Source organism: Diospyros lotus, chromosome 14 (assembly GCF_014633365.1).
Source record: "Diospyros lotus cultivar Yz01 chromosome 14, ASM1463336v1, whole genome shotgun sequence".
Taxonomy (NCBI): domain Eukaryota; kingdom Viridiplantae; phylum Streptophyta; class Magnoliopsida; order Ericales; family Ebenaceae; genus Diospyros; species Diospyros lotus.
This window is the reverse complement of record NC_068351.1, coordinates 10,853,869-10,867,783: the sequence shown is the minus strand read 5'-3', so window position 1 is coordinate 10,867,783 and position 13,915 is coordinate 10,853,869. Positions and strand designations below refer to the sequence as shown.

General features: G+C 38.3%; 1 protein-coding gene across 3 annotated transcripts in view; it reads left to right on the top strand.

Moving 5' to 3' along the window:
• Positions 1 to 201: 201 nt before the first annotated feature.
• Positions 202 to 13,915, top strand: part of LOC127790740 (uncharacterized) — a 75,461-nt gene continuing 61,747 nt past the window's right edge. The window contains exons 1-4 of one of the 3 annotated variants that reach the window (XM_052320387.1): positions 202 to 387; positions 782 to 931; positions 4,740 to 4,979; positions 10,399 to 10,545. In XM_052320387.1, coding sequence (XP_052176347.1) covers positions 799 to 931; positions 4,740 to 4,979; positions 10,399 to 10,545 — 520 coding nt within the window. In that variant the 5' untranslated portion in view covers positions 202 to 387; positions 782 to 798. Of the gene's footprint in view, positions 388 to 750; positions 932 to 4,739; positions 4,980 to 10,398; positions 10,546 to 13,915 lie in introns of those variants that run through there. The other 2 variants (XM_052320388.1, XM_052320389.1) reach the window with 2 other exon arrangements.

The following is a 13,915-nucleotide window of genomic DNA, read 5'->3' as shown; positions in this document are numbered from 1 at the left end:
TTCATGTATTTTGTCAGTGCATCATATCCTCGTAAAAATAACATAACTATTAGATTTTTATAAAATATTAAAAATACGTTCTATTTCTTATCTCTCTATCTCCCTCCTTCAGCAGTAGTATTTTTATAAATTGTAGCACTTAAAAAAAAAATTAAAATTACTCATGAAATCTATATATTTCCCTTGAGTTACTTTACAGCGACCCCAATCGTGGTTAACCGAAAGAGTCAAATGTGCATCTTCTGATGATTGCATTCTTATCCATTTCCCGGAACTTCGATCCCCAAGTATCCCTTTTTCGTTTCTGATTCATCTTCCGCCATCGCCGATTTCATTTTCACTGCTTCCTGCCGGAGCCATACCGCCGTCGGTCCCCTGCTCATAGAGGTCAGGCCGCGCTCTCTCTTTCTTCAGTCCGACCTGCCACCATCTGACAAGATGATGATACTTAACTTAGATGACACTAGTGATACGAGCAGTGGATCGGTTAGCGTTCCCTGTCTGGGGCTTAGTCTTATGCCACAGTCGATTAATACTGCCATAGTCACTCCGATGACGGACAATTCATTATACAAGTGATAATGAAGTAATTTTCTGATGGAGTCATCTTCATCAGATTTTCGCTCTTTCATTGCATTTACCATTGCTTGCTTCTGATTTTACTAATGCCCATTTCTGCTATTCGTGTCGCTACAAAGACGATATTTATACTGCTACTTTTGGATTTGTTTTACCCTGAATTCATTTTAGGCTGCTAAATTATGGTTTCACCATGGCGCAGTCGTACCTTTCAGTTCAATGATGGCCTCTTTGTCCAGTCAACTTGTTTTCCCCTCAAATGTTGGTTACAAGATGTGGGAAGATCCATCATTCTTCAAATGGAGGAAGAGAGATGCTCATGTTCCCCTGCACTGCCATGATACAGTTGAAGGTGGGACTCAATTTCCACAACCCCATTTCTGGACCTTTATTTGCTGTTGCGTTGTAAAATAGATTGGGGGAGCATTTTATTTTTCATTCTCATAATCTTTCATTTCTGTCTGAGTTAAAAAGATTATGTGCAAGCATTTACATTGATTTCAATTGCGTCATGGTAATTTCTAGCATATGGAATATGTTGTTGAGATGATGATTGTTCTGGCTAAATTATACTGTGGGAATAACACTCACGAAACTTTGTTCCTAGGAACTTCCATCACTTAAGAAATGCTATGCTTTCTGATTCTAATTCTGTTCCTCTTTTTTGTCCGTTTGTCTTTTGATTCCAAATTTTCTTCTGTCTTGTTTGCTAGGAGATTAGAATCTTTCATCGCCCATTCATTGGTTGGGGGAAACAGTGCACCTATTTGCTCTTGTTAAGTCAAATGACGGGGTATAATGGCAACTTAGTGAAGGCTGTAGAGATATGTTACTTTTGCAACTGTTTATCTCAATTGATCATATTACTGATATAACATTTTGATTGAAAAGAGTTAGGTTATATTCAGCATATCTAAATAGCACTATTTATTTTTTTTTTTTTGCAAGGAAATTCTTGGATAGATCATCATTATCATTATCATAAGCCTTCATCCTACTAGATGGGATCAATTATACGGATCCTAGCTCTTATATCCTCCCTATGTAAGAAACGTAGATGCATTACAATATTTAATCTCATAGAAACAATAACTGAGTTATCAAATTAAAACTTGTAATTCTGTATACCTGCCATGTGCCATCTGATTCTTTATAGTTGATGGTGAAATTCCACTTTCTTAGCACCTGCAACATAATCTGCAGAAAATACTGAAGGGTTGAGAGAGAAAAGAGAGTGTATGTCTACAAGTGATTTGCTAGCACCTTTTGGCCAGACAGGATAACTATTGCCTCAACTGTAGGACCATAGGAGGTTTTTATAGGCAAGCTCCCCTACCTCCAGTACAGAAATTACCAATGGCCACAGATTTTCTATACCCATGACATTCACACCCACACTCAATATTCCTGGCTATAAATCATATTTAATTTTGTAACAGAAAATTGATTGCAATATTTTGAATTTTGTAACCATAAAATTACTTCTCTGACTTATTAAAAATATTTAAATTATACATTTTGAAACCACCCATTTATTTCTAAATAAATCTTTCACCTTGTCCATGATCATATGTTTTGTAAGATCATTACATCTCATGTTACATCTCCAGTCCCTGTTTCTCCTGCCCAAAGCCATCAAGGAGGAGATCAGAACACCCAGATTCAGGAGGATGATCAGGCTTCTAATAAACCACCATTGGTTTATTCCAGAAGACCTCGTGATCGTTAGCCAGTCACATTGTCTAATCCTGAGACGAGTCCAGATGCCGGGGCTATGAATGAAAGATGCTGGTGCAATGGACAGTTTGGAATCCAAAGGATGTGATGATTTAGATATCCCAATAGCACTAAGGAAAGGGGTGAGATCATGCACTAAACACCCTATTTCCAATTATTTGGGGTACTCAAATCTATCTCCTCAGTTTAGGGCTTTACTGTCAGCATTGATGATATTGTAATTCCTAGAGATATATACCATGCATTATAGGATGAAAAATGGAAGGCAACAATTATGGAAGAGATGCAGGCGTTAGAAACCGATGGTACTTGGGAAGTTGTGAGACTACTTGATGGAAAAAAGATTGTGGGCAGTAAGTGGGTATTTACTATGAAGTACAAATAAGACGGGAGGATTGATAGGTACAAGGCTAGACTAGTAGCCCAAGGATTCACACAAACTCAAGGCCTTGACTAAAAGGAAACTTTTGCCCTAGTAGCTAAGCTAAACTCTATTCGGGTGCTACTCTCCTTGGCTATTAATCTAGATTGGAAACTACACCAGCTGGATATCAAGAATGCCTTCTTGAATGGTGAGCTAGAAGAAGAGATTTATATGAGGATACCACTTGGATTTGAGATAAGGGATACAAGGGGGAAGGTATGTAAACTAAAGAAGTCATTGTATGGTCTTCAACAGTCCCCTAGGGCATGGTTCAAGAGATTTAGTGATACTCTAAATCGGCTTGGATACAAGCAAGGGTAGGTAGATCATACCCTATTCACAAAGCTGGAAGCTAAGGGAAGGAGAACAATCCTAATTGTATATGTAGATGATATTATCATCACAAGGGATAACAACCAAGAAGTTGAAAATCTTAAGAAGCAACTAAAGGATGCCTTTGAGGTAAAAGACTTGGGGGAATTGAGATATTTCCTTGGATTGGAAGTGGCTAAAAGCAAAGAAGGAATTTTCATATCCCAAAGGAAATACACATTAGATTTGTTGAAAGAAATGGGCAAACTCGGGTGCAAACCAACAAGTACTCCCCTAGAGTCCAATTGGAAGAATAAAGAAGACAGCAAAAGAGAATACCATGTGGACAAGAGAAGATATCAACGCTTAGTGGGAAAACTAATCTACTTATCTCTCACTCGTCTAGACATTGCATATGCTGTAAGTATTGTCAGTCAATTCATGTACTCACCCACAAAAAGACACCTTGAGGCAGCACACCATATCCTTAGGTATCTTAAAGGAACATCCGATCAAGGACTAATGTTTAGAAAGAGCCAAGACAGGGGCATTAGTGGATATGTAGTTGCAAATTGGGCTGGATCCATTGAGGATAACAGATCTACATCAGGGTATTGCACTAGGCTATGGGGAACTTGATTACATGGAGAAGTAAGAAACAACAGGTAGTGGCTTGTAGCAGTGCAGAAGTTGAATATAAAGCCATTGCTCAAGGAATATGTAAGGTTATTTGGTTAGGAAGATTGATGAAGGACCTAAGTATGCCTGTATCCCCTCCTAAACAGATCTATAGTGACGGTAAATTGGCTATAAGTATTGTGAACAATCCGGTGCAACATGACTGGATGAAACATGTCAGAATTGATTGACATTTTGTCAAACAAGAGATTGAAAGGCAAACAAGACATAAACCTTACTTATGTTCTTATTGAATTTCAAGAGGCATACATTTTGACTAAGGCAATGCAAAAACAGGGTATCGAAACACTTAGAGGCAAGTTGGGAATGATGGATATCTATTCACCGGTTTGAGGGGGAGTGTTGGAGAGGATAAAGATAAGGAAGATTGAGTTAATGGACGAGTAGATAAGGATCAAGGTTGTGTGAAAAGATCACAACAATTCAAACTAAAAGATAAAGGAAAGAAAGGATGAAGCAGATCTCAAAATCCGATAAGGATATTCAGGTTCAAACTCATCCAAATCTATAAAATAGTAAATTTAAATTTGTTGTAATCTATTCCCGTAAATTAGGAGAGTTTTTATGATATTTTGTGTATATAAATCATACTCTAGATCGATGGAAGATTAACGGAGGAACATTCATAGTTCTCCTATTCATTTTTCACACTACACACCCAAAATCTCAGGTTGTTCAGGCTGGTGGTGTGATTTAATTTGTCTGCTCTTGCTATTAGTTTTTACTGATGAGGGATACTATAGGGTCAAAGTGATACTCATGTTTAATGAAGAACAAAACTATGGTGCATAATAAGGAAGGAGAATGTGTTCCAGTGGTCAGTTTGTGCAGTATTGGTCTCTTGTGAGACTGCTAAACGGTTTAATGGTATTGGTTTTTTGAGTGTTTAATCAGATCCTTCTAAGTACTCCTAGTTGCCAAATGATTTAGCACCTTGTTTGTAACTTGCAATTGATTCCCCCAAACTTGATCTTCTTTTTTTTGATAGGATCTCTTAGATACTGGTATGGGCACAGTAGAGCGGATTTTCTGGTATCAAATGCAGCAGTTTGGGATGATGACGCTGTATCTGAGGCTCTAAGTTCTGCTGCTTTCTGGGTCAAGGACTTACCTTATGTTCAGTCTTTGTCCGGATATTGGAAATTTTTCTTGGCTCCAAATCCCACCTCCGCCCCTTTGAATTTTTATGACAGTGCATTTGAGGATTCTACATGGGAGACATTACCAGGTAATGAGAGTGGTTTTCCTTTTTCCTTTTGTCCTTTGTTGTTAACTTCTTGTCATGCTTTGACCTTGTCTTATTTGTTCTTTTATTATTCTTGTTCTGTATCTTATTTTATTAGTAGTTATGGAACAAACAGGATGAGAGATTTGTTTAAAAATATATAATTTGAGGCCATCAGATGCCAGTTCAGAGGTGTTTTTATCAGCATGGTGGTACCTGGAACATTTCTTCCTATGTTTGTCCTGCTTGATTAAATATTTCCAGTTTCATCTGGATGGTGGCTGATAACATAGACAAAATAGCTAAGAAAACAAGAAAGTTGAATTAAGAAGTTTTGCCTCCCCAACAGAACTTGGGCTAAATTTGTGAAGAAATTGGTACAGCTCTTGAATTGAAGGGCAAGATCATGTTGTTTTTGAAATTGTGAGATAGAACTAAGGCTTTGATTCTTAGCTCTGTAGCTGCCTTATGGTTTATGCTTAGTTTTATAAAATGATGTCGATGTATATATGATTCAATGTTGTAAAAGTTCTTTTGATATTTAAAGGGTAAGACAATCTGAACTGGGGCATCATTTACTTAATGGGTCCTCTGCATTACATTTGTTTTTTTTTTCTTTGTTTATTATTCTTAATTTTGTTCTTTGTTTTACTTTATGTTGCCTTTTTTTTTTCCTGCCAAAAGTATCACTTTTGGCATATGTAACATCTTTTTTGGATCTGAAACTATGTGCAGATGTTACTGGCGTATGGGTTTTTTTTTTTGATCAGTAAGGTAAAAGTGTATATTGATCAAAATGAATTATACAAAAACACTGGGCATACCCAGGCAAAACCAAAAAGTGACTAAACTTGCCGAAAGGCCAAACTCTCATAGTGAGTTAAAACATAAGGATACAAAGAGAAAATTACTCTGTAAACATGTGTTTTAACCTTACTAACAATGAAATCAATGGAAGGAGATTGACCCTCAAAAACATGACGATTTCTGGCAGACCATAGAAAATAAACGGTGCTTGCAAGCCCAAGCTTCTTTGCTTTACATTGCCAAGATGAGCCTCCTAAATCGTGCCTGCTCCATTTTAAAGCTCTGCCTAACGTTGGCAGCCTTCTAGAGATGCCAAGCCATGGTCTAATATGATCCCAAACAGCTGCACTAACTTGGCAATGGAAAAATAAGTGCCTGCTCCATTTTAAAGCTCTGCCTAACTGGCGTATGGGTTTGTCTGTATGCATGAGAGGCTTGCTTTAGCTGTTTTATTCCTCCAAACAGACCACAAACATTGACTTTTCCTTTTTCTTCAAATCTGTACTGCTCCTAAATGTATTTATTCTAAATCCATTGAAGTGGTTAAATTGCTTTGGATGGAACTATGGGCACGTGTGGATCTTTCTACTGACAAAATGGCTTGGTTGTGTGGTGGAGTAGATACCCTTGCTGGCACTTGTTGGAAGTTGGTGGTGTTTAATTGTTTCCAGCATATGCCCCCACAAAGTTTTTTGAGAAGCTTACCTATGGGAAGTATGAGTTCCCTGTGTTTGGGCTATTGAAAGATGTGGTCTCTGGAGAATCTTGGTGCTGCAGTTTTTGAGGAAGGGGTTAGAAGGGAGTAGGACAGATATTGAAGCAAGTAGGAAGACAGTAAACGAGGGTACATCTGCTCCAAGCTGCAAGTAATGCTTCTTGGTCAAGCTCTTGCTGCTAGAACAGTGTAAAATCAAAGCTGAAACGATGATATGAATAATTTAGGATTTAAGAAAACCTTAAAAGTTGAATTAGAGTTAAAACAGGTACGTACAAAGTGTCTTAAAAAGCTATGGTTACATTGGTAATAAATCGTAGTTGTCGATCACAAACGGATCCTTCTAATCTTAGGTTTTCCTCTATATTTAAGAATCACATGCTAGTGACACGACTACATATTAAAGCTAATAATATCAGCACCTACTAAAACCTAATAACATAAATACTACCTATAAGCCAAACTGATAAAAGAATTAAAAACATTATTAAATTGAGAATATGTTCCTGCATCACTGGCCCTCTCAAACCCGTTTTCCACCCTTTAAAATTCTTTTAAGGCTCTCTTACATAATAAACCTGAATTTACTGATAAATTGAACAATAATCCTTTCTGTTGTGTTCTCTGTGTTTGGCAAGTCCTTTGCCTGAATGCCATCTGGAGATAAAGGGCCCCCAAGATTGGCTTCTTTATCTATGCTGTGTGTCACAATTTTTGGTCTTATGGTGTAAAACCTGCAGAAACAGGTCAGATTATAGTGGACTCGTACATCTTATGTGAGGGAAGCAGTGTTTCTATTATCACTAGCTCTGTCACGGCCCAATTTGGAGTCTTTTTTTCCCTACTTTTTCTGTATTTTTGCTGTTCAAGGGTTATGCTGACTTCTTTGAAGGATTTTTTTGTTTGCTTGGGGTGGGATTCTGTGTCCAAGGTGGGTGGCAAATGTATTTGGCTATCAGTCCCCCTTCTTTTTGAGATATGGCACATATGACATGAAAGGAACGATTGGGAATTTGTAAGGAGTAGAGCACTCTATTCATGGACTTAAGGGCTCTGTTCTTCTCTTGCTTCTTTTGTGGAGTTCAAGCTCTATGCAATTTTTATATTTCTTCTTATGTTCATTTTTTGATGAGTGGTATTAGCCTATGTATGTGTAGGCCTTACTCTTGATATATAGGTTTTTGTTATGTGTTTGCATCGAGTCTATCCCTTGAAGAAATCAGTGGAGTTCAATTTATATTCAAGCGACAGACTAGTTAGTTAGGGTTTGTCTAATGGTAACTTGTATATGAGGGTATATTAGGTATTGTATTGTCTTTTATATTTCTTGTATGGTCCGCCCCAAATGTCTCTAAATATAAGGCAGGGGGCAGTCGCTTGAGGTATGTAATGGAAACCCTAGGGCGTGAAAACAAACAGAACACGAACTGAAATAGAGAAGAAGGAAAATGAAATTTCCAGAAATGAATAATGAGCACACTAATTATTCTGAGGATGAGCTGCTTTAAATAGACAACTCATTACAAATAGAAGGCATCGCCTCAATAATAACTGCTATAACCAAATAACCAATTGTAACCGAAAATAACAGAAGATATAAAGGAAACAACACAATAGCAACTTGATATTTAAACTACTCCAACACTTCCCCTCAAATCAGACTCCATAGAGGTTGAATGCTCAGTTTTGGATAGTCTTCCAGCAACTGTAGAACCAGCATGCACAGGAGACAACATCAAACCAAGCCTTGCACATAGAAACTGAAACCGGTCTCTAAGCAGCCCTTTAGTAAGAACATCAGCCACCTGATCAGATGTAGGGACATACCTGATCTCCACTTCACCACTCTCCACTTTCTTTCAAACAAAATGAATATCAACCTCAATATGTTTGGTTCGAGAATGAAAGACCAGATTCTCAGACATGCTCTTGGCAGCTAAATTATCACTCCATACAATAGGAACAACATCACATGGATAGCCCAACTCCTAAAACAATGATTTCAGCCACATTAACTCAGTCACACCCAAAGCAATAGCACGGTACTCGGCCTCTCCCATAGACCTAGAAACAACAGTTTGTTTCTTGGATCCCCAAACAATGAGATTCTTGCCAAAGTAGACACAAAATCCACTGGTAGAACGCCTAGTCACTTTGCAGCAAACATGGTCTGCATTAGTGTAAACTTGCAAGGAAAAATCATCTTGTGAGGGAGAGAAGACCAACCCTAAGCTAACCGTGCCCTTTAGATATCGAAGTAAGCGCTTACAAGCTAACTATAGAAATTAGGAGCACAATAGGATTAGTTCTTGCCAATTCTCATAGCATCAACACACCTGATTGCAATGCAATTGAATAGAAATATAATCAGAAATAAAACAGACGAAAGAACAGAAAGAATTATAAAGTTGAAAAGAAAAAAACACACCACACAAGAAGACTAAGAATTATATTGGTTTAAGCCAATATTTGGCCCTACATCCAGTCGCCCAAGGCACACAACAATCCACTAGAAATCGGCCAATCAGATGCAGTACACAACCCCAACAATCCCTCTTTCCAGCGCTCCCAAGTACAAACTTCCCAAGAGATTACAATGAGGATGTTGGACGAAGGAGCAGAAGATGGAGCGTTCAACGAGGATGTTTCTGTCATGATCTTTAAAGAACAGTTAGATCAATGACGAGTTGAAAAAAAGGGAGCAAACTCGGTATTGCAATAAAGGCAGATAAGGCACGACAAATAGCTGAACACGAAGGTACGAACACAACTGGAAGGCAAGAACATGAAGTATTTCGACACTAGGGATGGGCTAAAGAGACGTCAGAGGGCCGATCTGGAGCAGTTGAAGGCGAAAGGACAGTGGACGCGCCTTCATGCGTCGACGCGTGGAGACAGAGGCAGACTGGCGGCGGCACGTGGGGGCTCCAGCGGAGGTGGGTCTCCGATGGTTGGCCAATCTGATGACGACGAACCCGGTGGTGGTGGTGGTGCTGGTATGCGGTGGCCGGACAATGGTGTTCCGACTTCGACAGTGACGATGCAATGAAGGCACTTGAACAGAATGAAGCGATAGTGCAATGAAGGCACTAGGGTTTACTGTATCAGCCTATTAACGAAGCTCTGATACCATGTAGAAAGGGAGAAAGGGAAGCAGTATTCCCACACACTTTATTGATATGAATCAAAAATATTTATACAAGAAGTTTCCTAAGATTTAGGACTAGATTACAACCCTATTATATAGGACTAGATGCTATTCTACTAGATTACAACACTAAATACAAAGATAATCTAAGAAATAATACAAGATAATACAAAGCAAAATAACAAAAAATAAATATATGATAATGGATAATCTTCAAGGCCCGGCCCGACCTTATTTTATTTCTTTAAAAGTTTGATTTCAAGATTCATAGTGGATTGCTCTCGAGATCAAGAGACTAGATGTAGGATCATCTTTGGATGATCTAAACCAAGATATATTGTGGTGTCTTCATGTGGCTTGCATATCTTTTCTCTTCCATTTAATTCTGTTCTTGTATTTGTTTCTGTTTTGGTTCAATGCGCGCGCGTGTGTGTGTGATTGGATTTGGCCTAGATTAAGTGCATTCCAGTGCTCCCAATTCAACAGTTTTACAGCCCTATGGCAGTATCTTTTTGATATGTTCTTCTGAAAAATCTACATGATGTTGTGAATTTCCTTGATTCAAGCATCTGCAAGTTTGTAATATGATATCCTAAATCTTTTCTGAGTTCTAGACATTGTATCCATTCCTTTCATATTAATTATGTATTGTTAGCTTTCTGCATGTTTGAATTAATTATCTTTTTTCATTTAATCACTTATCTTACTACCTCTTTTTATGTGTTTGTTTTTTTCTTTTCTAATTGGAACAGTTCCTTCCAACTGGCAGATGCATGGATTTGATCGGCCTATTTACACAAATGTTGTATATCCATTTCCACTTGATCCGCCAAATGTTCCAGAGGATAATCCCACTGGCTGTTACAGGACATATTTTCACCTTCCAAAAGAATGGAAAGGTATCAACTTTTTGCATACTTACATCTAAAGCTAAATATTGAAATGTTCCACCCCTTTCTCCCACATGGCTGCCTTCTTCCCTTTGTCTTTCTTTTTGAAGTAATCTTCCTACTTGTTCAACATATCATAACTGCAGTTGCATGTTATACTTTTAGCTAATAGGATACAACAGGTTCTAGTTACTCGGTTAGTCAAATTCCTTAGTACTCTGTTGTGTCATTTGTATTAGATTAGATTAAATGTAAATCATGTACTTTTAAATTGCTGTATATTTTCTTTCCTGCTATAGCGTTAGATTTAATTGCTCTTCTAGAAGGTTTGTTTCTAGAAGGAGGCAGCCATTTCTGAGTTAGTTATTCTGTTAGGCGGCTGTTAGTTAGTTTTTTTTAGTTCTATCTTGTGCTCCAACCCCTATATCCTATAAATAGGGGTCGTGGATAGGAGTGAAGGGAGAGGAGTCTTAGTGCGCCTGTATTTGTGAAGTATTGCTTCCGGTTACTGTCTTGATTTGGGGATTGAGTGTGAGAGGTAGGGAGTGGCTGGTTTTTAGCTTGTATTCCTTAGTTTCCCTATAGCTTTCAGTGTATATGGGCGGAAGGAGTTAAAGTTCTTATTGTAATCATCCCTTGGGTGTTTCAAGATAGTGAATTTATGTGGTGCCTAGCAGTCTGGATGTAGGTCTTGGATTTCAAGACCGAACCAGGATAAACCTTGCTATTTCGTGTGTGTGTTTCTCGCTTTGTGGTGTTTTCTTATGTTTTCTGTTATCAGTGTGTTCATGGGTTATATATAGCGAGCTGGTTGAGTTGAGAGAATTAGTGTGGGGTTGTGAGATACTTAAACAACTTGGTATCAGAGCCAAGAAGTGTTCTTTGGCAAATCAAGATTTTCAAGAAACTCAAGAAATCTCGCTTTCTTCATGAAACTGATATGGCGCCATCTTCCTCCAGATTTGACATCGAAAAATTCGATGGTTCAAATGATTTTAGTCTATGGAAGATAAAGATGGAGGCGCTTCTCTGCAGTCAAGGACTCGAAGGAGCCCTGGAGCAAGAAGCTAAGGCAACAGACGCATTCATTGGGAAAGAAGTACCAGTGTTGACTGAGGAACAAGAAACGGCCAAGAAGGAGATCAACAAAAAGGCTTACAACATCCTGATCCTAAGCCTAGGCGATAAAGCCCTTTGGGAAGTCTCTAAGTGGAAGTCAGTCGCAGAAATTTGGAAGAAGTTTGAAGACCTCTACCTCCAAAGATCACTATCCAGTCGCCTCTTCTTAAAGGCCAGGTTTTTTAACTTCAAAATGCAAGAATCCCAGAAATTGCATGACCATATAGATGACTTTAATAAGCTGTGTCTAGATTTAGAAAATATAGGAGTAAAGTATGAAGAGGAAGATAAGGCCCTAGTTCTGTTATATTCTCTGCCTAAGTCCTATGAAAATTTTGTAGACATCCTACAACATGGTAGAGATAAGCTCTCATTAGAAGATGTCATAGGTGCCTTAAATTCAAAAGATCTTAGGTTCAAAATGAATGAGAAAACCTTTTCAGGGGATGCATTATCAGTCAGGTTAAGAAGCTCTAAAAAGGATAATAAGAAGAGGGGTAAATCAAGGTCCAAGTCTAGAAATGGGAAAGGCCCGATAAAATGTTACTATTGTCAGCAAGAAGGCCACATAAAACGGCTATGCCCAAAGAGAAAGAAAGACTTAGCAGATAAAGAAAAATTAGGAGATGGTGGAGCAAACTGTTGTGACTCCGGTTATGACAGTTCTGAAGCTCTAATAGTTAGTGAACATTCAGACAGCCTAGAGTGGGTTCTAGACTTTGGCTGCTCTTTCCACATGACCCCAAGAAAGCCGTGGTTGCAAAACTTCAGAGAATTTAATGGTGGAAAGGTCTTGCTCGGCAATGACCATGAATGTAAGGTTCAAGGGGTAGGAGACATTAGGTTAAAACTTCATGATGGCTCCATAAAAACCCTAACTTCAGTGAGGTATGTCCTTGATTTAAAGAGAAACATAGTTTCCCTTAGAGAGCTAGATAGAAATGGGTATAAGTTTAAAGGCAATGGTGGATCTTTAATTTGTATGAAGGCAGTTTTAAAGAATGGAATTTACTTATTGCAGGCCACCACTCTATGTGGTGAAGTTTCAGCAGCCAGTAATAATTCTAGATCTAAAGCAAGTCTGTGGCATCTAAGAATGTCACACATAAGTGAGCAAGGGCTCAAGGAACTTGCTAGCCAAGGTATTTTACATATTAGGAAGTCTCTAGAATTATCTAAATGTGAATCCTGCATTCTAGGTAAGTCAGCCAAAGTGAAATTCAGCAAATCTGCTATCCATTCTTCAAAAGCACCCCTAGATTACATACATTCTGATTTATAGGGTCCAGCCCAAACAGAATCTCATGGAGGTTCTAGATATTTCCTATCAATTATAGATGATTTCTTTAGAATGTTGTGGGTATATGTTCTAAAATCAAAAGACAACACTTTTGATACATTTAAATCATGGAAGAATATGGTAGAAAACCAAAAGGGCAGGTTAGTTAAGGTAATTAGAACTAATAATGGGTTGGAATTTTGTAATAAAGAGTTTGATCAAATGTGTAAAGAGGGTGGTATAATTAGGCATCTTACAGCTCTCGGGAATTCCAAGCAAAATGGGATTGCCGAGAGGATGAATAGGACTCTCTTGGCAAGGGTGAGATGTATGCTGTTTCATGCACAATTACCCAAGTCTTTTTGGGGGGGAAGCAGTGGTTGCTGCTGCCCATGTTCTAAATAGAACACCCTCAAAAGCTATCAGCCTTCAAACTCTTTATGAAAAATGGACCGGCCATAAACCAAGCTTAGCCCATCTTAGAGTATTCGGTTGTCTAGCATATGCTCATGTAAAGCAAGGTAAGCTAGAACCTAGGGCTAAGAAATGCATCTTTATTGGTTACCCATCAGGTGTTAAAGGTTACAAACTATGGAATTTACAATTTGATGGACCTAGAATCATAGTTACAAGAGATGTAACTTTTGATGAAGATTCTACCATAAACTTAGGAAGTAATGAGCCTCAGCCAAATCAGAAAGAACCTGATAAATCTGTTTAGGTGGAGATCCCAAATATGTCTCAAGAATCCTTAGAGTACGAACAGTTTGACAATGAACCTTTAAATAATCAAGACCAAGACTAAGGATCCTCTCAAGTAGAAGAAGAAGAAGGTGACAGTGAAGCAGACTCAAGCCTTAGAGAACCTGCTAATCTTGATAGATACAATGTGGCTCGAGATAGGCAGCCTAGATCCCATAGACCTCCCCAAAGGTATGGCTTCTCAGACTTGGTAGCCTATGCTTTTAATAGTGCGACAGA